Below are 24,743 nucleotides of genomic sequence, written 5' to 3' on the forward strand. Positions count from 1 at the left end.
TTGAATTCATTTCTGGGGTACTTAAAAGTTTAACTACTATTTATTTTTTGTTTTTAAAGAAGTTTGGCAAGAGTCATGTATGGTGCTCATGCCTGTAATTCCACTGGCTCAGGAGGCTGAGACAGGAGGATTGCAAGTTCAAAGCGAACTTTAGCAATGGCAAGGTGCTATGCAACTCAGTGAGACGGTCTCTAAATAAAATACATAATAGTGCCAGAATCATGGAGTACATATTATTTGACTTATACATTTCACAAACCCCTATCAAGCATGAAGTATACATTCATCTATTAATTAAAACAAACAAAACATGTACTGAGCTTCACTATGGTTCAGTCAAGGCCCTGGGAAGTAAAGAAGTACATTACAATTTTCAGCTTGACGGAGCCTCATAATCAGTCATGGTATGAACAAATAATGCTTGGACTAAGTGAGGCAGGTACAAAAGTGCTACGAAAGCCAGGTATAGGGGCTCATGCCTGTAATTCCAGTGGCCCTAGAGGCTGAGCCAGAAGAATCACGTGTTCAAAGCCAGCCTCAACAGTTTAGTGAGGCCCTAAGCAACTTAGCAAGACCTGTCTCAAAAAATAAAAATGGCCAGGGATATGGCTCAGTGGTTACATGCCCCTAAATTCAATCCCTGGTACAAAAACAAAACAAACAAAAAGTGCTACTACAGAAATAAGAAATTTTTGTCTCCTGTGGGGGGAAAAAAAGAGTTCACAAGGTGATACTGAGCTAAAACTGTTAGAAGCTTACTAACAGGAGGGGGGAAGACTCTGGCATTAACAAAAGTTTAATGTAATACTTCACTTTGCTGATTTTCATTGTTGTTTTTCATTTCCTCCTCATGGAATATTTTGCCGAAGATGTTCTGTAATGCAGGCTTTCTAGTTTTAAAATTTTTTAAACTTTTGTTTATCATGGAAGATTTTTATTTCATCATCAAATCTAAAGCTTAATTTTGCTGGATATAATATTCTTGGTTGGCATCCATTTTCTTTCAGAGCTTGGTATATATTGTTCCAGGATCTTCTAGCTTTCAGTGTCTGGGTTGAAATATCTGCATATATCCTAATTGGTTTCCCCATATATATAATCTGATTCCTTTCTCTTGTGGCTTTTAAAATTCTCTCTTTATTCGGTATGCCAGTCATTTTCATTACAATGTGCCTTGGTGTAGATCTGCTGTGATTTTGTACATTTGGTGTCCTGTAAACCACATAAATACAGTTATCTCATATTAGACAAAGGTGCCAAAAATTATATTGGAGAAAGGATAGCTTCTTCAACAAATGGTGCTGAGAAAATTAGAAATCCATATGTAGCAAAATCTCTCACCATGCACAAAACTCATCTCAAGGTAGATGAAGGACCTAGGAATTAAACCAGAGATCCTGCACCTAATAGAAGAAAAAGTGGGCCCAAATCTTCAGCATGTCAGATTAGGACCCGACTTCCTCAATAAGACTCCTGTAGCGCAAGAAATAAAATTAAGAATCAATAAATAGGATGGATTCAAACTAAAAGGCTTTTTCTCAGCAAAAGAAACAGTCAGTGAAGTAAAGAGAGATCCTACAGAACTGGGAGCAAATTTTTACCACACACACACCAGATAAAGTACTAATCTCTAGGATATATAAAGAACTCAAATAACCCAATCAAATAAATGGACCAAGGAAACGAACAGACACTTCACAAAAGATGATATACAATCAACAAATACATGAACAAATGTTCAACATCTCTAGCAATCAGAGAAATGCAAATCAAAACTACACTAACATTTCATCTAAATCCAGTCAGAATGGCAGCTATTAAGAATACAAAAAACAGTAAGTGTTGGCAAGGATGTGGGGAGAAAGGCACACTCATATATTGCTGGTGGGACTGCAAACTGGTGCAACCAATATGGAAAGCACTATGGAAATTCCTTGAAAAACTTGGAATGGAATCACCATTTGACCCAATTATGGAAACTCCTGGGTTTATACCCAAAGGACTTAAAAACAGCATACTATAGTAATGCATACTATAGTAATGCAGTCAAATCAATGTTTATACCAGCATAACTCACAATAGCTAAATTGTGGAACCAACTAGATGCCCTTCATTAGATAAAGAACCTGTGGTACATATATACAAGAGAATATCTCAGCAATAAAAGAGAATAAAATCATGGCATTAGCTGGTAAATGAATGAAGCTAGAGAATATTATGCTAAGTGAAGTAAGCCAATCCCAAAAAACAAATGCTGAATGTTTTCTCTGATATGAGGATGCTGATCCATAATGGGGATGGGGTGGGGGGAGGATGGGAGAAACAGAGGAACTTTAGACAGGGCAAAAGGGAGGGGAAGGAAGCAGGCAGGGGTCTAGGAAAGATAACAGAATGAGATGGACATCATTACCCCAAGTACATGTATGAAAATAAGAATTGTGTGACTCTACTTTGTGTACAACCATAGACATGAAAAACTGTGCTCTATATGTGTACTATTGAGTTGAAATGCATTCTACTGTCATATATATAACAAATTAGAATAAATAAATAAATTCTAAAAAAGAGAAAAGTTTAACACATACATATTCCTTCTACCTGGACTAGTTTTAGGGTCTTGTCAAATTATTCCTCTTAAATTCTACAGAATAAAAATCAAGACTTTTGGAGGAAAAAGTTTTGGATTTGGGATTTTTCAGATTAGGGAAGTTCAATCTATAAAGTTTTGTGCAAACATCCCCAAATCCAAAAAACTCCAAAATCTGAAACATGTCTAGTTCTAGCACTGCAGAAAAGGTATACTCAAACTGTATACAAAAAAATTCTTTAACAACTATGCAGAAATAAACAAACCAAATCATTGTTTGTTAAGACCTAATAGATCTTGATGTTTAATTCTGATTCATGGATTCAAAAAATTCTTAAGTGAGTTACATAAGACTGTATATTAATACTAACTGTTGACAGCATAGCCAGGAGGATAAATGGAGTTGAGTCAGCAAGTTTTCACAAGTCTGAATTACCAGGAAAATGATTAAAGACAAAAAGGAACTATATAGAGTAGAAAAATGAATTCCTCTTCAGAAAGAGAATAACACATGTTAATTTTAAGCTGGTAAAAAGAACAAACACTAGCGTAGTGAAAATTACAGTAATGGTTGGAAATATAATATGCAGACTAGTTTGAGAGGTCAGACAAGAATCATATAATCATTCATTTCAGAACTAGAAAAGTCCCTAAGCTGAATTAGGGATTGAATTGCCTCTAATTCAAAGATCAGCCAATTTAGGGCCAAAGAATTGACAACTAAAAATTTCTTGAAGAGAACCAAGTTGTTAGAATGAGTTCTTAAAGATCTCAGAGCAAAGGTCACAAATTAAAGGTTTACAGTCATATTTTTCAGATTGTAATGTTTAGAAAAGAAAAATTAACTTCTAACAATTGTAGCAAGAAAGTGTGGCTTGTGGTGGTATTTACTCCACTTTTCAATCAACCTGTCTTCTGTGGCACACCCAAACAATACATATACAAATTATAAAATGTGCAACTATTGTAAAAATATAGCTTTAAAGCAATCTTTAGGACCACTGTTTACTATAGTTCAAGTGGTACACATCATAATGTAGACTACAAACCCAAAGACTATAATGAGGAAGCTACATAAATCCCCTTCCAACCAGAATCCTGCTTCAAACTCCACTTATTTGACTATTCCTGAACTTCAATTGGCTGCCAACATTCAAAATATGGGATATTTCACATAAAAATCTATGTTTCCCATATTTCTCTTATTAGAATATGTGATTACAGTAAAGCTTGTTTTCCCACATAATGCTAATAAGCTGAAGTCAAATAGTGATGTTCCCTTTGGACAGAGAGCTGATGTCTTATCACTTGTGTCCCTGTTTGGCCCATTCATTCCTTCACATCATTCACAGGCCTCTCTGGGGAATGTGCAATCCTGAAATAGAGAGAAACCAAGAATTAAAGCCTTAGAAGCTTTAGAAGACACTTTAAGAAACCAGCAAAAATGGCAGGGCAGGGGAGGAGGAGGAGGAGGAGGAGGAGGAGGAAGAGGAAGAAAATGAGAAAGCAAAGCAGAAAAGTACAGTGCTACAGAAATCAAGGAAAGAGTGAGTAAGGCATGGTGACATCTAACTATAGATCCAGCTACCTAGGAGACTAAATCAGGAAGATCAGTAGAGCCTAGGAGTTCAAGTATAAATAAGGTTTTTTTTTTGTTCTTAGATATACATGACAGTAGAGTGTATTTTGACTATTATACATACATGGAGTGTAACTTATTCTAATTAGGATCCCATTCTTGTGGTTGTATAAGATCTTTTTTTAAACTGATGGAGATTTATACATATTTGAATGGAAAAGGGAAAGAGGAATAAGGAAAAATTAGTTTTAAAAAGACTCTACAGACAATAAGGTGGGGGGCACTAGTGAAGAACAGCGTATTACCTTAGATTAGATAGAGAGAAGTGATGGAAGGGGAATGGAGGGGATGTGGGGATAGGAAAGATAGTAGAATCCACATCAAGGTTTCCCATCAATGAACCTAATGTCAAATAATCTATTCTTATAAAGCTAGCAGGCCATAATATGAACTGCATCAGGAAGGTGTACATAATAAATATTACTGTTTTTCTTAGTTTAATTAGACAGTGGTTTATTATCATGACTCAGTAAGAACTGCTTTATATCTGTCTCACGATACAAATAAATATAAATTCTACCAAATTTTGGAATTGATGCCCTAGTTCACCTGTAAAGGTGGCTATTTCTAAGATAGCAAATTTGATAATGTGTTGCTTGTATGTGGTCTCCATGTTTTATTCAACCTGAGTTTATAGACACAATATTAATTTTCTGAAGTATATTCAAACTGTGTGTGTGGGGGGGGGGTCCTATTATTACAACATATGAAGAGATACGTCTTTTACTATTATTCTGTACTTTCCACCCAGAGTTAAACAAAGGCAGGGATATCTACTCATCCATGAGTTTGTATACTCCCAGGACATGTAATCTAAAATTTAAGCCCTGGATGTACATACAGGCCTGCCATCTACCGAGGAAATGTCTCTTAACTGGCCAAGCTATTTATCTACTCTAAGGATCATTTATGTCTATTCCTAAAAGACATTGTATAAACTGGAAGCAGCCCTAAGCAAAAAATATTTTTTTAAAAAAATTCTTTAAATCCAAGAAACTAATAAAATTTGAAGCATTTAAGAGTCCATATAAATATATTACCTAAAGTTTTAAATTCTAAACTGCAATCATAATATTGTCTTTTGCTGTTCACAGAGTGGTTGGTCCTCAGACCTACACTGGTATTACCTAGTAACTTATTAAAAATATAAGCTGTTAGATCCCATTCAAGACCTACTAAAAAAAACAAGATTTGAATTTTTATTTTTTAAAGATCCCTAGATGATTCTTACCTGTATTAAAATCTGAAAAACACTAATCTAGACTAGAAGAAATAGCAAACATTGGGGTCCATATAGCTGACTAGCATCAAGAATGGCCTCTAATCTAATTGCCCTCTCCTCATTAGTTTTTTTAACCTAACAAGATAAAAGATACAGTAGCTATTACCTTAAAGTAATCAACCTAACTCTGAAGAGTATAAATACATATATGAATTTCATTGTGACAAATAGTTTTTTACACATACATTTTTATACCCTAAAAAGCCACCTTGTGAAACTATATTACTGGATAGTTAAATTACTGACTTAAAATATCTTAATATTCACCCTTTCATTAAATCAAGTTTTCCCTTTAAAAAGATGTAAATAAGTCCTCAGTCAATTTTGAACACACATATGCACCTTGAGACAAAATTTTAATTTTAAACACTCTATCAATTCTTACTCAAATTATGATTTTATCTTTAAGAAAACTATTCTGTTCCTACAATAGAAATTTAATGCAACAACTCACTGAAATAAAGTCTTGGTAATGCAAGACTTTAATGTTACATCACTGGTATTCCTTTACAATTTCATAACTTAAGTTCAACTAAATAATAAGAAATACTTTAACATTCTAAAACTAAATACCAAGCACTTAAAATTCCTACTACTTAAGCTAATCTACATACTTAAAAATACAAAAAGGAAATGCATAAAAATAATACAAATGTGTTTTAAATGTAGTAAGGATCTGGAAATGTGTCCTATTTTAAAGTGACATTTGTATCAATTTCCCAGTGAGTTGCTTATTTGCTGTTTTCTAGTCACACAAAACATTTGAAAAACTGTATCTGGAAGTGTGGCAAAATGGTGAGCTGGTTTTTTGCTCAGAAAAGTTTCCTTTTTACATTATAAGATACATGTGCAAAATATGTCAGCCAAAGAAAAAAAGCATTGTTTTGAGGAATTTACTGAGCTAGTATTGCTGTGACCAAAATACCCGATAAGAACAACTTAGAGAAAAAAGTTTAATTGTGCTCATGGTTGGCCAGTTCCCTTGCTGTGGGCCTGAGGTGACACAGAACATTAAGGCAGAAAGGTATAACAGAGGAAAGCTGCTCAACTTAAGACCTAGAGGAAGAGAGGGAAAGAGCAAGGGGTCCAAGTACCCTTCCAGAGTACTCCTCCAATGACTTACTTCCTCCAACCAGGTCCCACCTCCCAGCAGTAATTCAGCTACCAATGCATTAATCCATCAAATTGATAGATGATAGACAGATGATGATGATCCTCATGATCCAGCCACTGCCTAAAAGGCACACCTCTAAACCTTGTTGCACTGGGGAACATACTTTAAACACAGGAGCTTTTGAGGGACATTTCAGATCCAACCTCTGCTATGGACTGAATGCTTGTGCCCCACCCCCCAAATCATATATGGAAACCCAATTCCCCAATATTTTAGTATTTGGTGGCAACACCACTGAAAGGCAATTGGCATAGAGTTGAACATGGGTTGGATCCTCCCTAAGGGGCTTAATACCCTGACAGAAAAGGAAAAAATGTGAGGGTACAATGAAAAGGCTGTCATCTGCAAACCAGGAAGAGTTCCTGCACTAGACACTAAATCTGCCAGCCCCTTGATCTTGAACCTTGCGATCTTCATACCTGTGAGAAATAAATGTCTGCTGTATAAGCCAGACTATGGTATTCTGTTATACTAGTGCATATTATGACACCCTCTAAAGAAGCTCTGTAAAATGTGAGATGATACTAGCATTTGTGCAGAAAAACACAATCAACAAAAACAGAAGAGTAAGAAGCAGATACACAGAAGCCAGTCTCTAGTATTTATTTCTCTATTCAACAAATATTAACCATTTCTGATGACCATTTTTTTTGAGTGGGTAAGACTACTGGATCATTAGAGCTGCTACTGGATCATTAGGTTTGTCAACTAAACTGCAACCTCAATGCAATCAACTGCCAACTATACTTAAGAGTACAAAATGTAAACAGAGAAGAATCAAAGAGATTGATCATTTGATGACTATTTATTATTTAATGGAGTTGCACAATTACTCGATACGTTTTGAAAGCTACATTTAAGAAGCAGAAAAGCAGACACTCAATTCAATTCAACCATGTTTATGTACACACACAACATGTTGGCCTAGAAACATCATACATTTAAAATCAGGCTACAGTGCAAGATAAATAAACATGTTTAAGTTTGTGTTTATTGCACTTAAAACTCCTCAAAATAACTCCTCTTGGATCTGGAATATTTTTACTCGTATGTAAGATCACAGTTTAAAGGAGGTTGTATAAATTATCTAACTTCATATATTCAGGGACTTATCAAGCCTCTAGAAAATATGTTGATTTATAAATGAAGATCTGTTCGAGATGACTGCAGCTTAAAATAAAAGAAGCTGCTTCTTTTTCTGAATCAAATATATTTTTCAATAATTTCTGGATTCAAAATAGTCATGATATTGTACTAATTAAGTTAGAAATGTTAAGCAATATGAGAAATTTAACATATATCTCATACATACATATAAATTGATTATGCGTTAACACACAAGGTATCCAAGTATACTTTGACCTTTATTTGGAAAATTGCTGTGTGAAATGTAGTTATTCTTTTCCCAGAAGATGAAACATGGATCCATATCGTTTATATACTTTTTCTGCTTACTTATCAGGTATTTTGTTATCTTAATCCCAATGATACTACAACACTGGGTCCTATTTGAATAGTAACATTGAGTTTTATTAGTTTAATAACTTTAGAACACTGTTTAAAAGGGGGTAGCACAGGGCTGGGGTTGTGGCTCAGTGGTAGTGCGTGAGGCACTGGGTTCAATTCTCAGCACCACGTACAAATATATTAAATAAAAGTCCATTGACAATGAAATATTTTTAGGGGGGAGGGTAGCACACCTAGAATATAAAAACACTGTCTATAAACTTTATGGAACACAACTCAGAAATACAGACTGTTTTGTCATGCCTATTTCTCAATAATCTTGATGTCAGTTCTCAAAATCTATGGATTCTGAGAACATCAAAAATGATGATTTGAATGAGAACCATATATTTACTGTTTTGGTCATTATTATAGGCCTAGAATCCAGAATAAGTGTGCAAGTTGTGTTTTCTAAACAATGAATTGATCTAATTAAACTGATACCTTAAGGCTATAGTTAGTGGTACAATTAGTTAATTTACAACCCTCAAATTAAGCTTCTTTCTTATGAATCCTTTATTAAGTTTTTATGATTATGTTCTTAAAAAGCAGGAGGAAAACAATGACTTTGCAATGACTTATTGAAATATTTCTGTTCATCCTAGGAAAAGTAAGTAATAGTGGCTCTAATTCTGAGAGAGTTAAATAGCCTTGGAGGTTTATATAGTAAACACAATACGTAGATAAAAAACGTTGACCTTTGAAGCCTGCAGGAAATCAAAACTGCCTAAAACTCACACCATTAATTACCAAATGAAAATCATATTATCAGCACAAAAGCTTCTGGCAGTAACCAATTCTGAAAATTTAAGTCAGCATGGATTTAAGAAGGCTACTGCATGGATACAATAGTTTTACATGTTGCTGTGATATACTGGACACTTTTGGTGTAAGTATTAGTTTTATATTTAATGTAGCTTATTTAAAAACTGATTTTATTTCCCCCGCCATATTATTATTCTTCTAGTGTACCGCTGCCAACCACAGTTAAATCTGATTAAGCCTCATGCTGTGTTAATCAATCTGATAATGTCAGACATTATTAAGAAAGCATACATGATATGGTCACACTCAGGCCTACCAGAAGCATGTTCACCTAATCCTTTGTTTTCCCAGAGTACTGCAACTGTTTAAATTAGCTCAGTTTTATTTGTTTGTTTGTTACTTATGCTTGTTTTTTTAAGTGTGAAAGAAGAAAAAGCTTCTTTTTCTCTTCTTTAGGCAAGTACAAAATAATTATTCTCTTAAAACATTAAAACTATAAAGAACTATAACTTTTTCTTTTTTCACTTCTTATTTATGTAAGAAATAGTCTCAAAAAACCACAATCAAGATTAAAATATAATTTTACTTAAGTATAAATGCTCACAATGTAAAATTGCACCCCAATATAATATCTTAAAGTATAACTTTCTATTGTATTTTTGTACATAATTATTAAAGACCTACAAACACAGTTCACCCTCTCTACTTCTGATTTCTACACATTTGCCGAACTATAAGAAAGATTCAAACATTTCAGAAGAAAGAAACGACCTTGAAATACATTAACATTTTTTACAAACTTTCTACAGTTTTATTTCTGAAGATTCAAAGAAGAGGGCTGGGGCTCAGTGGTAGAGTGCTTGCCTCACATGTGTGAGGCACTGGGTTTGATCCTCAGCACCACATAAAATAAATTAATAAACAAATATATAGTGTTCATGTACAACAAAAAAATTAAAAATAAGATTCAAAGAAAATAAATGAAAGGGGAGCCTATGTTAATGGAAATTAGCCCCTCCTTAATTTATACATTTAGAATTTTTTTAGTCAAAAATGATTTTAACTGGTTCTAGAGCAATATAATTTTAGTTTTCTAATATTCAACTTTAAAAGATTTCTTGAAACTTAAAATTAAAACAAAAATTAACTAAAAGAAATGTAACTTTTATAGAAATACATTCTAAGAAATGTACTTTACTATTTCTGTCTTGAGGGGGAAAAGGGAATATGTAGGTAACTTACTGAAGGATCTATCTAAAGGAAATGAATAACTGAAAATCAGAAAGCCTCTCTAACCACCAACTCGTGCACATGTTTGATGGCCAATTTACTTTCATTGTCATCAAAAGGCAAATAAAACAAACAGAATTTTTTTTCAAAATAACTTATCTCTACTTTTTTCTCCCATACCATGGCTTATCAGTGTACAAAGCCCTCGGTACCTTTCAGTTAAGGACCTTACGAGATAGCCTCTCAGATGTGGCCTGTGGAAATCAGATGAGATGGAAAAAACATTGTGAACAGAAAGAAGCTAAATTCAGATTTTTAAAGATCTGCTTCAAATATAAATTTAGTCTTCCCAACACAGTGACCAAAAGGGGCTATGTATTCTTTGACTTTTAAGCTTTCAATCATTCTTCCCTTCCTAAGTCACCCCTTTCAATCCTCTCCCCAACCCTACATTTATGGATTTCCTTGTTTTTTGGTTTCTTTTTAATTAAGAAAATTAAGCATTTATACCTATCAAACTAACAATAATGATACTGAAACTATAAGATAAAAAAGTTCACACCTTACAAACAGATTGTAAAGAGGTGTTTTTAAAATATATATACTCTTCCCACTACTCTAGAAGAAAAACTTCAAAAGCTTCCCATTGCTCTTAGGAAAAAGAAATAAATCCTTAACATGGCCAACACAGACTCTGTAAGATCTCGTCAATTGAGTCAATCTATTCAACACATCAGGATTCCAGTCACACCTGATCTAATTTCAGCTCTCACTTTTTATCCACCTCAAGGCCTTAACACCAGGTTGCCTCTTCTGCCTAAAACATATCCTCTCCCCACCCACTTTGACAACTAAATTTGGGCTCCAAAGGAAAATTTTCCGTAATTTCCTTCTAGCTTTCTCTCCTCTTACCCTATGATATACTTTCAGAGAAGCCCAAATTTCTCTTTCATAACCTTTATCACAAATAATACTCTCAATTAAACAGAGAGTACTTGTTAAACCCTAAGTCTTTTCCTGTAGAATGTGGGCATCAACAATGATTTTGCTCATTAACCTTAGTTCCCCTGCCTAGCACAACATTTTGCACACAGCAGGTACTCAGATGTTCCCTGTCGGGGATACTAATAACAGCTCCCTCAAAAGGTTGTTCTAAAAATTAAACTAAATAATCCAAATAAAGCCCAGGTTCACCAGCACTCAATACAAGTTAGCTGTTATTATAATTTGATTTTACATGATTGAATAAATAAGGGCAATCAGCATTTATCAAACTCTTCTCTTCAAAAATGGATACTGTCTGGCATAGCTCCACTCCATTTATTTAAGTCCACAACATTTACTATAAAGGAACAACGAGAGAGTTACACAGACTATAAATAAAAATATCCAGCGTATCATTATTTTTAAAAGTAAATAATACTAGTGATAAGGAATAAACTGTGGAACATACTGATGAAGGAATATAGAGATATTGAAAATCAATTTTTTTTATTGAATCCAGGCATTTCTTTAACAATGAGTTTTTTCATAAGTGAAAAAGGGTATCACAAAATATTAATTTTTTTTTGCATTTCCAGGCTGCCACTGGTTTTAAACATAATCTAAGATTATAAATCAACACACATGTAGAGATAAATACAATGCAGCAATAATTCATAATGCATAATTACAGCTTTCAATGTGTGTTTATACACATTTGGAGGGGTAGTACTGGGAATCAAACCCATTGCTTTGCACTAGCTAGGCAGGCATAACCCTAGCCCTAAAATAATTTTTTAATAAATAACCCTGCCTTGTAACATTTGACCTTTCTCCTTTTTTCAATAGTTTTTTCCACTGTATCAAAGAGCTCCAGCCCAAATATCCAATTAGTAAAAATAATCAAGCATGTTGACATCTGGATCACATTTTAAACAGCATGTACTATGTCACCTTTAAATAAAAATAATACTGAAAATAGGAGAATGATTCAGAGTTCATTCACTTATTTCATGATGCTTTAAAATTATCAGATTGCTTTTTATTCTAAGAAATTGTTTTAGAAGTAAAAACCATTTGTGATGATTAATTGTATGTGTCAATCTACCCAGATATTTGGTCATACATTACCAAACTGGGTATGTTTGTGAGAGTATTCATGGATGAAAGGAACATTTGAATTGGAAGAATAAGAAAAGTGCATTTTCCTTCCTGCTGTGTTGGTCCTCATCCAATCAGCAGGAAGGCCATAACAAAACAAAAAGGTGGGCCCCCACCATGATCAAGAAAGAAACCTTTTTGCCTGTCTTTGTGAGCTGTTGCATCAAAATGAAGCATGGGCTCCTTAGGTCTCAAGCCTGCTAGCTCTCAAACTAGAACTTATACCTTTAGTTCTCTTGGTTCTCAGGCCTCTGGACTCAGACTGAAATTACACCATCAGTTCTTCTGGGACGTTTCAGCCTCTTTAATTGCATAAGCCAATGCCTAATAAATCTTTTTCAAAGAACCCTATAAACACCATTCCGTGCTAATTTCACACCTCCCAAAAACACATGTACAAATACTTCCACATTCATCATCTTCTGAAGGCATATCATAAGTTCGGAAATTCAATGTCTCATCATTAATTGCTATTATCTCTTCATTATTGCTATTATCTTGACTTTTTTGGCAGCAGATGATGAGGTGTGGTGGTTCTGGGGATTAAACCCAGGGCTTCCTGCATAATAAGCAAGCACTCTACCACTGAGCTTTATCCCCAGCCCATATCGTAACTTTTGAGTGCCTACTGCTATTAGTAATAGAGAATAGAGGAAAGGATAAGTAAAATAAAGTCTGATCTTTCCAGATTGCTCAAAGGTTAAAAGAGATGCAGGCAGGCATATGCAATACAGTCTGCTAACAAATGGAGTATACACTCAGTTCTTAGGAGGATTCTGTAAATATTATATAATTATTCTTAATCCAGGATATGATCCAACACCAGTTTTGCAAAAATAAATAAATTTTTAAAAAATGATTGCACACTTATAGAAATCTGTTAAATGAATTCCTGAAACTGTTATTAAACATTGTAGTTCCTGTATCAATGCAGGAATGCTCAGTCAAAATGATCAATTCATGAGAGCTGTAAACTAATCAATGAATTAATCCATCTGATGGGTTAATAATCTGAATAAATTAACTGGGTGGTAACTATAGGCAGGCAGAGTGTGGCTACAGTAAGCAAGAAGTATGTATTTGGGGTTTACATATCTCTGGTGCCTTGCTTTTGTACACCCATTCTCTTTTTGCTTTCCTCTACCAATACTACCCCTTCCATCATGATGTTCTGCCTCACTCTGAGATCAAAGCAATGCAGTCAGCTGACTATAAACTGAACCTCTGAAACCATGAGCCCAAACTAAACTTTTCCTCCTCTAAGTTTGGTCATAGTGAAGAATTTCCTTCTTACTTTTTACCAAGTTCAGAAACTCAAAAGTTTCAGAGATAGATACTCAGTTGATAACTTGTATCAGAACTATCCAGTCTACTGTAAGTTTTACAGTACTCTACAGGTCCTGAAGTCCAGAATACCTGAACCACATGGACCCTTGACTAGAAGGAAAGCAGATCCAGCCCTGCAGGGTAGTGGGCAAATCCTCAGCCCCAAGGTTATATGACCACACTGAGAGGTTCCTATAACTCCCAAGCCTTGGCTCCAGGCTCTTATCTGAATTAGAGAATAACCATGGGATTCTTACAGAAAGGAGTTTAGAGAATGCAAATGATTGGCTCAGACAAGCCCTATATGCACAAGTATGCTACCATGGCAGATGTACTGCACTCAAAGGGAATCCTATCACACAACAGTAGATGGAGGGTAAAATGGGGCAGATACCTGACAGTTACTTTGGATATGGAACACCTTGTGGTAGGGAAAGGCCAATAGTTAAAAGGAGCAAAGTATCCACTGGTTCAGTGGAAAACAGGAGAAGAATCTTGATCACTAATAATTGAAAGCCCAGAGGTCAGGACTTGCCTAGACTACTGCTGCTGGGATAGGAGCCAGAGAGCCAGCATATGAGCTACTCAGGTCTTGCATGGGGACAAGGTATTTCTGAGGTCCTCACAGTTGTACAGAAGGGGCCCTAAAACAAGATTTTCAAGGAATTTCTAGTTCTTAATGTTATTTGATCTCAATTTCTTGACTCTTCTTCTCTTGAGATTGCTAAAGGGCCTGAGAAAACATGCTGTTCATTTACATATAGGGTAAAGTTTTTCAATAGGTGTTTTGGTTTTCTTTTCTTTTTTTTGGGGGGGGGGGCGGTACTGGGGATTGAACTCAGGGGCACTCAACACCTAGCCACATCCACACTTCGTATTTTATTTAGAGACAGGGTCTCACTGACTTGCTTAGCACCTCACTAAACTGCTGAAGCTGGCTTTGAACTCATAATCCTCCTGCCTCAGCCTCCCAAGCCGCTGGAATTATAGGTATGCACCACTACAGCCAACTCTAATAGGTGTTTTTACCACATTAAGTTGCACATCATTTTTACTCCTCTGTGATTCCTCTCTACTACCAATTCTATTACCATGAGCATTCTGCTTTCTACTCATGAGGAGCTCTCATGTCCTGCACAAGCTATTTCATTTGCTACTACCCCTGTTCCAGCTCAAATATCAACTAAAAGCTGATCTTTGGTGTGCACTTGAGATTCTCCTAACTGGCCCTTTGCATGATGGTTATAAACTATCTCTTCTCTTTCTCTCCTCCAAATCCCCCAATCCTGTACCTTTGGAATGTGAGAACTGATTTACTGGCAGACTGTGCAATATTCCAACTAAAATAAAGTCTAGCCTTTACATTTTACCTTTTACATTTCTTTACTTCATGGTGTCAACAACACCAACAGACACTAAGCCTCTGGCATTAGTTTTTAATTCTGCATGCCAACTCTGGGAAGGTTTTAAATATCTTACCCAACTAAAACAAGCTTTCTCTGTGAGGGGAACAAATCCAGGTTCCTTACTAATAGTTCCTAAGGAGAAGGAGAGAGACTAGAAGATACACAGACAACATGTTCCTCGTCTCTTGCCACACAATGATCTGCACTACAACCTCAGGAATTTGCCAGCAAGAAGACTATCAACACAAACATATTAAGTCAGAAAACTGGCAATGAGAATGAACTGTTACAGGTACAGATTGGAAGAGCTTGGAAGAAGTAGCTAGATTGAGCCTAGAATGCTGTTAAGTACATATAGATAACTCTGGTGAGGGCTCAGAAGATGAAAATTCTAAGGAACTAGTCTCAGATGAAAATGAGGATTACACTAGAAATTGGACTAAAAGCATCTTTTCTTATAACTATTGTAAAGAATTAAGCTGAACTCTCCTAAGACTTTGTGGATAAGACAAAGGAGATTTCAAAGCAACAAAATATTCAGGATGCACCATGGATCATTGGCTACATTCAGTCAGATTTACAGTGACACTCAGGAGCAAAAGGAAGCAGAATAGATAGGTTTGAAAAATCCTCAGCCTGGTCAGGGAAGGAGTGGAGAAGCAGCACACAGAGATCAGCACAGATAAAAGAAACCCACTTGTTTTATATCAGGACATGAGAAAGAGTCTGAAGGACACTCAAAAATCTTTGAGGCTGCCCCTCCAAAACAGGCCCACAGGTTTGAAAGGGCAGAATTGTTTCATAAAATCCTGGGGCACTCTCCAGGTGCTACCAGCCCAGCATTGCCTCAGGAGCTGTACCCTTACATTCAGCAAGCAAATTATATGTAGGCCACTGTAGTCATGGTTCAAGTATGCCCAGGAGCAGTTCATACTTATGTCAGATGTTGGTATCTACAGGGAGCTGGTTTTGAACAAATGAGGAATGCAACATGGGAACAGTTAACAGGGTCATGGTGGATTCCACTGAAACTTAAAGGAATGCCTAGGAAGCCAGGCAGAAGTCTCCTGCAGGGTCAGAGTCCCTGCAAAGAATATTTGATAAGGCACACTTAATGAAGCTGCAGGAGTGAAGTCACAATGAGGACATTAGAAAGATAAAACTACTACAACATATCCAAGAAAGCCACTTACATCAGTGTGCAAAATCAGAGAGCAACCATGTGAGCGAAGACCAGCAAAGCTGGTAGATAGGCGGCTACTCCAGGCCTTGGGGGCCTACCCATCAGCATGGAAAACACATGATACATGAAGCAGATCTACAGATTTTAAGTTCTGCCCTACTGGTTTTTTTCTGCTTTGGGCCAATTACTCCTTTTTACTGGTCTACTTCTTCCTTTTCGAATGGGAATACTTATGCCATTCTTGTCCTGCCATTACATTTTGGAAGCATCTAACTTGTTTTGTTTCACTTTGTTTACATAGGTTCATAGCTGAGTTTGCCTTAAGTCTCAGAAAACACTTAGGATTTGAACTTTTGAGTGGTATTTGAACAAGTTAGGACAAAAAAGACTGGAATGCAATGAATACATTTCACATTGTGAGATGGACATGAAACTTGGGAACTGGGGGTGAACTGATATGGTTTATATGTGGTTTGTCTTCACTGGCAGTTTTATCCCCAATGTGGTGATGTGGGAGGTAAGACCCCCCTGCTCAAGGCTGAACACGCAGCCTGCCACTCAAGGATGAGCACTTAACCCCCTTGTGTGCCAACAAGGCAGCTTGCAAATCCAGAGACCCTGTTAGATTTAGGCAGCACAGCAGAAGGGCTATAAAAGCCTTTCTCAGCCGCACCCCCCACCACACACACTTTTCTTTCTCTCTTTTCCTCCTCTGTTGCACTGCTGCAATAAAGATCTCTTGATCGCTCCGAGTATTGTGGTCACTTTCCTTTCACTGGTGCCGAAACCGGGAAGAGGGTTAAAACCCACTTTTTGGTCCCTCTTCCTTCGGAAGTACCATATCAAGATGGTCATTATCAAAGGTATACTTCTTCAGTACCAGTGCATTTCTTTACTTTACATTTCTAACACCAAATATTATATTTTTAAAATGAACTTTCTAACATAATTCCTAAGATTTTAAAAGGATTTCATTATACCCTTACACTACCTACCAAATACTGTTCTATTAAACTACAAGGATTCATCACACATGAGTATTAAATTTCTTTTTTAGTAAAGTGCATTATTTTACATGTAACTGGATTAAAAGAACTATATCGTTTTTGTACCTTAAATATTTTCTGGTTCTTCATTTTAATTTTTAAATCAAAATTAGTTATAAAATATTCTTGGCAGACAAAATAATCCAAGTACAATTTGGTACAAAATGATCATTTACAGCAATCTTTCAATTCTAAAAATACCTATTATAAACCATTATAATTATAATAAAGTATATTAAACTATAATACTATTATCATTATAATAAACTATTATAAACATGTAATAACTGTTTTCATACCACACAATAATCATATTTATTTATAAATGAATCAAAGAAAAAAATGACTCATGTTAGAAATTTGTTTGTAGTCTGACGATGCTTCAAGACACACAAATTAGTATTTTTTAACCCAACAATGTTTCTACACATATCTAAGATTTCATAGTGAAGACAGATGTTTAACATATAATTTTAAATCAGAAGAATAATGTTTTCGTTTGTTGAAAAGATAGTTACTTTTGTTGAAAGCAGAACTCCAGATAAACATTATACTTAATGAACTTGAGTTCATTTTGCATTTACTTATTTTACTCTCTTTTTTTTTTTATACTGGGGACTGAACACAAGGGCGCTTAATCATTAAGTCACATCCCCACCCCCTTTTAATATTTTATTTAGAGACAGGGTCTTGTTAAATTGCTTAGAGCTTCTCTAAGTTGCTGAGGCTGGCTTTGAACTTGCAATCCTCCTGCCTCAGCCTTCCAAGCCACTGAGATTACAGGCGTGCACCACCACACCTAGATTACTCCACATACTTTTAATCTATAGCTCTTGTCAAACTATAAAACAAAAAAAGTAAGAAAAACTAGTGAATTTTACATTTGTTTCTAAGGGTAAACTTTCTAATATTTTATAGAAATTTTTCATTTGAGGAACTGAGAATTTGAGGAATAATGCAGTGCCTTCACTTTATATTTAGAGAAAATGGGGGAAACTTAACCTCTTGTCCAAATCATGCCCAAAAGATAACTTGCAAGACTTCATAAAAATGACCACAAGAACCAATAACAAAGTAAATAGAAATTTAGGGGGTACTACTGATTGTGGAGAAGAACTTCAGTTCATTTCAGAAGATAAGAAATGGCCCTTCAGTGGTTTCAATAGTTAAGAAATCCAGGGGGCAGAGGGATGTAGCTAGGTGGTAAAGAATTTGCCTATGATACAAGAGACAGTAGTTCAATTCCCAGAGAAGGAGAGAGTAGTGCAAGAGAAGTGCTCATTGGGTAACATGTATCCCCCGCCCACCCTCCGTTCTGTAAATTTTCCATAACCTAAAGTAGTTTTGTGACTTTTTTTCCACTGCAATGTTCATTTTAAAAAGCAGATTTCTTGTGTACAAAATTGATCACATTAAATTAATAAACTGCCAGGGGTTTTCTGTTTCAGAAAAGGTATTTTATACAAGTCAAAATGTTATTACAAATACATTCTCTTTGTGTGGGGTTAGATCCATTTTTACAAGATCGCTACCAAACAAAATATGCTTGTTATAATTAACATAACAATTTAATTTTTGGTAGACAGTTGTTATTAATAAAATTGATATACACAGGCAAACTACTTAAAATCAGTCCACTGAAAAGCAGTAGATTAAGGTGACTTTTCAAGGGGTTATACTAAAATCAGTTGACAAAAACGGTTTTAAATTTTCTTCTTTCTACTATCACTACTAACCCAAATTACATCAAAACCATTTCCACTAACATGACTCACAGACTTTCATATTTTATTCTGAACTCCCAGTTGACATCTCTGCCTTCTTCAGTATACTCAATAACATGGTCTAATCCTACACATTCAGTTGCCATTCTACCAATGCTAGCATTCTAGCTACCTATGAAAGGCTAAAATGGAAACGAACAGTAATAAGGAGAAAGTGAGTTTATATGTATGGGAGTATGTGCACATGCACATGTACTTGGAGATGAGTCAATAAAATAAAGCTTCTAGGTGAAAAACCAAAAATCAAATATTTTACATTCTATTTTTAATATTTTGTTTTTTTAGTTTTAGGTGGACACAATATCTTTACATTTATGTGGTGCTGAGGATCAAACCCGTGCCTCGTGCATACTAGGCGAGCACTCTACCACTGAGCCACAGACCCAGCCCCCAAAATCAAATATTTAATGTAATGCATTAAAATGTAGAAGGATTCAGAGCAAAAATGCAACCATGCTACTTTCCTTAGTATTAATTATGAAGAATTTATACATTCTAATAATTTTAAAGGGATTTAATTACTTTCAAAGAAATTAGCATAACTTAAACAAATCATCCTTTTCCCCTGCTTTTTAAAGTTTACAACTAAGAATTTAAATTATCTTAATTAAATAACACACTTCTCAGGATTATAGACTGCACTAATCTACTGTTTTTGTCAAGTATTACAACACAAAATTTCCAGTTTCTTATGACTCTCCTATTACTGTTCCATGAACACATACTGGCATTCCAGAAAGACCGGGCAACCAGATATTCCCTAACCCCACAATTAACCCAGCATCCCTCAATCAAAATTACTTTTCTACCTCATGCTTTCAACTCACAACTAAAACAACTCCCCTGGAACAAAGACCAAGTTATTTATATCCATTCATACCCACCACGATATGCATGCCTAGAGACTTTTTAAATACTCCGTAACAAAACTCTATTTAAGAAGCTTCCCAGAATATTTGATTGTCATATCAATACCATATATGGCATATTCTGTTAGACTGGTAGTACCTTCAGAACAAGAACTAGATCTCGATCTCTCTCTCTCTCTCCTAGGATTGAACCCAGGAGTTCCTTACCACTGAGCAACATCCCCAGTCTTTTTTCATTATTTTATTTTGAGACAGGGTCTCACTTAGTTGTTCAGAAAGTCATCACACTTGGGATCTTCTCTCTCAGCCTCCTGAGTTGCTGGGATAACAGAAATCACCAGAACTGAATCCTTTAAAAATAGAAATCTAGCCAGGTGCAATGGCGCAAGCCTGTAATCAGAGCAGCTTGGGAGGCTGAGGCAGGAGAATCTCGAGTTCAAAGCCAGCCTCAGCAACTTATCGAGGCCCTGAGCAACTCAGTGATGCAGTCTCTAAATAAAATACAAAATAAGGGTGAGGATGTGGCTAGGTAATTGAGTGCCCCTCAGTTCAATTCCCGGGGAGGAAGGGAGGAAGGAAGGGAGGGAGGGAGGGAGGGAGGGAGAGAGAGAGAGAGATAAACAAATCTAAATTTAAATGTTTCAATTAATAAAACACTATTTCAGAGAAACAAGAAGAAAGATAACCTGCAACCTCATTAACATAAGGTTTATCAATTAAAACTTTCTTCAGGGATTTTTTTGAATTTATATCCTTAAACTTATAATCATTTTTCATATAATACAGCCCATTCCTTTTTATATGTATCTTTTCACATTACTATAGTTTGCCCATTTATTTTTATTGACCACAGAAGCATTCAATGAATTAACCAACCATAATTTATTTAGCTATTTCTTTTTGCATAACATAGCTCACTTACACATTTTCACTGTTTCAGGTAATAGCCCATAATTTTAATCATTTTTCATAAGTTAAATTATTGAATTAAATGGTATGATATTGAGTCACAGCCCAAGGGGCCCCAGCAAACTTCCAGCTGATTGGCTCACAGCAGCCCCAGCAAACTTCCAGCTCTTTAGCTCACCATGGCCCCAGCAAACTTCCAGCTGCCACCTGATTGGCTCCTCTGCAGTGATGCTCATTGGGCTATTTCCCGCCCTTTCAGACCATGCAGCTGCTCATTGGGGGACTCTTTCGTCTCTGCCCACTCGACCCAGCCAATAGGCCTCAAGAGCAGAAAGAGTGGGGGGTTGAGAGGCTCGCTGGAAGCCTGTGGTGGCAGTTGGGCTCTGAGGGAATTCCTGAAGAGCTTGTGTAGTGCTGCATGTGTTCTAAAAATAAAGTTTGTTTCTGCTTGACAATTGACAAGTGGCTCGTGAATTGTGCCCAGCCAGACTGCGGCAGTATGAGGGAATATTTTTACTGCTATTGAAGCACAATGCCACTGTTGATGCCACTGTGCTCAGCAAGTAACTATTTTTTTGTTGCAAGTAAATAGTGAATTAGGCCAAAAAGTCTTCAAAAACACAATACATGTGACCCCTTGGATTACAGCACATTTATGTAAAATACTCATTATTATAATTTGCATTTGAAGACTATACAATTGATAAATAGACAATTGTAACTATGAGTGATGAGATTTAACACTGGCTTCATTTTCCTATAACGATATATAGGTTGAGTATTCCCTTCTTCAAAATGGTTGGAACCACATGTATTTCAGATTTTGGATTTTTCAGATTTGGTATCATGTGCTTTATACATGAGATATGTGAGGACAAAAACCTAAACCTACTTGTCAAATTCACTGATGTTTCACATACACCTTATACACTTAGACTGAAAGACATTGCACACAATATTTCCAGTATGTGTGCACTTTAACTGGAACCCATCATCACAAGATCAGGTGTGAAATTTTCCACTCGTGGTGTCAAGTCAGCCTTCAAAAAGTTTCAGATTTGGGATTTTTCAAATTAGAGAGGCTCAGATGAGTTATATCTCCTAATACATAAGTAGACCAGAGACATGATTAGGATTATATAACTGATTCTGTTCACATACAAAATTAAGGATAAAGATGTAGGAGTACTGTTTTCATACATACATTTTATGGTTTTAAAATGTTAATTGTAAATACAAGAATGAATTGCTAGGGCTGGGATTGTGGCTCAGTGGTAGAGCACTTGCCTAGCATGTGTGAGGCACTGGGTTCAATTCTCAGTACTGCATATTTAAGGTCCATCAATGTCTAAAAAAATTTTTTTAAAAAATAAATTGCTACACAGATAGCTTAGTATTACTACTTATTACTTAAGGAAATAAATTTAAATGAGAGAAGGTCCCATAATGGAAAACAACTACTCTCTTAAGTTTCTGAGTGTTTTTAAATTTACAGAGTCTGTTTTTTAACTTTCTGAAAAATAGTATGATGGTTTGAATGCTAAGGTATGATTTATAACCCAACTATTGTCAAAGGCTTTTAAAAGAGTTTGTACAATTAGACCAGTAAAACATAAAATGAAAAGCCAAATCAAGGAATAATAGTTATCTTTTTTGAGGAAGTCTGAGAAAGCCCATTGAAACTCTGAGAAAGGCCTAGGACTCCCACCCCCAAAATTTACCTGCACTGTGCTGTTGAGTCAGCATCCAGAAGTTTGAGATTGAGTGGACATTTGAAACCTTTACATATGAGATGATAATGTAACAGAGAATTAAGAATCAGTATAGCCAGGTGCAGTGGCACATGCCTATAATCCCAGCAACTCGGAAGGCTAAGGCAAGAGGATTATGAATTCAAAGCTAGCCTCAGCAACTTAGTGAGGTCCTAAACAACTCAGAGACACCCCTATTTCAAAATAAAGCATAAAAAGGAGTTGGTAAAACAGCCCTGGGTTCAATCCCCAGTATCAAAAATAAGAAGAAAAATTAGTATTGAAGACATGTTAAGAGTACAAGAAATGTCTATGTAACCATAATGCACTTTTTATTAAATAAATTTTTAAAAAGAGTACAAGAAATGGAGCTACATTCTCAATGAGTCTGAATTTGAATTATCTACAAATAGCTGTGAGACTTAACTGGTTAACATCTGATTATGACTATAATGCAGTTTTATATTTGCAACATTGTAAATAACAACACTCCTTACTCCTAGAGTTGTAGAGAATTTAAAAAGTTAATATACAGAGCTCCTAGAATAGTGTCTGTAAGCACTAGTTTAAAAGGATAAAACAGGCAAATTACTTAGCTCAGGGTTTGACATTATCTAAATTACCAATTATTAATGTAATATTTAGAGTCTAACTTATCAGCACTTGCAATCTTTCAAGAATTTTTGTAAACTCCAGGCTGATTAAAAAAAGACCTTTTTATTTAACCATCAAATTTAATTAAAATAATCTGAATTGTAATTGGACTTTCACTTTTGAGGTCACTGGAATCCCCAATCTTCGGTAATTAAATTACATTTATACTGAATTAATCCCATGTTCCCTACTTGTCCAGTGGTCAAAATTTTAAGAATGTGGAAAATATACAAAGCAGCTTTTAAAGAACATTGTTTGATTAAAGAGTTATTTCTTTACATATACCTTACTAAATATCTAGTATTTTTCAAAGTCATTTGTTTTCAAATGTTTCAGTTTGGCTCAGCACTACTGTTCTTGTTAATCATAATTCATGTAATATTATGGTAAAGTCATATCTTATTCCAGAATTAGGTCCTAAGTCTTTGTAAAAGGAAAAAAATTACCTTTTAAAAGGCAAAAATTGATCTTAAACTCACCTGTAAGGTATTATTCCTCAGTAAGGCCAAAACTATGTGTTGTCTAGCACTATAACAGATCACTATACAGATGAAGTAGCTGGCCACTTCAGGAAGGACTAAAATTACACTCAGGAAAGTGAGATGTTCACACTATGAAATACAACTGAGAACTTTCCACCTGTGTTTCCATTAAGAACACATATACTGGGGCTGAGTTTGTGGCTCAGTGGTAGAATGCTTGCCTGGCATGTGTGAGGCACTGGGTTCAATTCTCAGCACCACATGTAAATAAATAAAATAAAGGTCCATCAACAACTAAAAAAAAAAATTTTAAAAAAACACATCTATTGATCAAAATTAAAGGAATGACTGAATGATTCACCTGCACTCTTTATACTTTTCTCAATTATGTTCCCTCCTTATTGTAAGGAAGATTATATATAGTTTAATTTACCCAAGTTGAAAAAGATACAATATATGTGAGATGACATTTGTACTAAAAATTCTAAAAGGGGTTCTCATGACATAAAACTTTAATATTTATATATGGCTTATCTATCAAATGGCATATTCTATTACGGTTTCCATAAGCAAGCAAGGTGATCAGATGTTTTTGTGTTGAATGTTTTAAAGTTTCAACATTCCACCCAGGTGGTAGAATTCAGATTTTCTGTAACAATTTCAAACTTCACCTTATCCCTGAACCTTCCTTCAATCAGGATTATAATCAAGGAATTAAGGTGCAGTCTTAGCAAAATGCCAGAGAAATTCTTCTCCTATCTATTTTTTAAAGAGAGAGAGAGAGAGAGAGAGAGAGAGAGAGAGAAATGAATACTGGTGAGAAGAGAATATGGGGTAATTCTGGCCATTTTGCCCAATCAGCATTCCCATTTTCAAAAATAAATAAGTAAATAAAGTTATCAATATCTATCATTAAGATAGCCACTAATTGAATCTTCTATAAAAGTGGGATCTATGAGGCCAGTAACTGCTTTTTCGATTGAATAAAATCATATTCAACTACCAAGG

At 35.4% G+C, this 24,743-nt stretch overlaps 1 protein-coding gene across 3 annotated transcripts in view; it reads right to left on the reverse strand.

Moving 5' to 3' along the window:
• The window catches only part of LOC125613717 (ubiquitin-conjugating enzyme E2 E2), a 242,182-nt gene that overhangs the window by 176,196 nt on the left and 41,243 nt on the right, over positions 1 to 24,743 (reverse strand). Inside the window, exon 3 of one of the 3 annotated variants that reach the window (XM_048794903.1) lies at positions 2,203 to 3,962. The exons of the other annotated variants lie outside the window; for them this stretch is intronic. Within the exon in view, the coding sequence (XP_048650860.1) occupies positions 3,917 to 3,962 (46 nt within the window). The 3' untranslated portion in view covers positions 2,203 to 3,916. Of the gene's footprint in view, positions 1 to 2,202; positions 3,963 to 24,743 lie in introns of those variants that run through there. 3 annotated transcript variants of the gene reach the window in all.

Source organism: Marmota marmota, unplaced genomic scaffold (genome assembly GCF_001458135.2).
Source record: "Marmota marmota marmota unplaced genomic scaffold, marMar, whole genome shotgun sequence".
Lineage (NCBI taxonomy): Eukaryota > Metazoa > Chordata > Mammalia > Rodentia > Sciuridae > Marmota > Marmota marmota.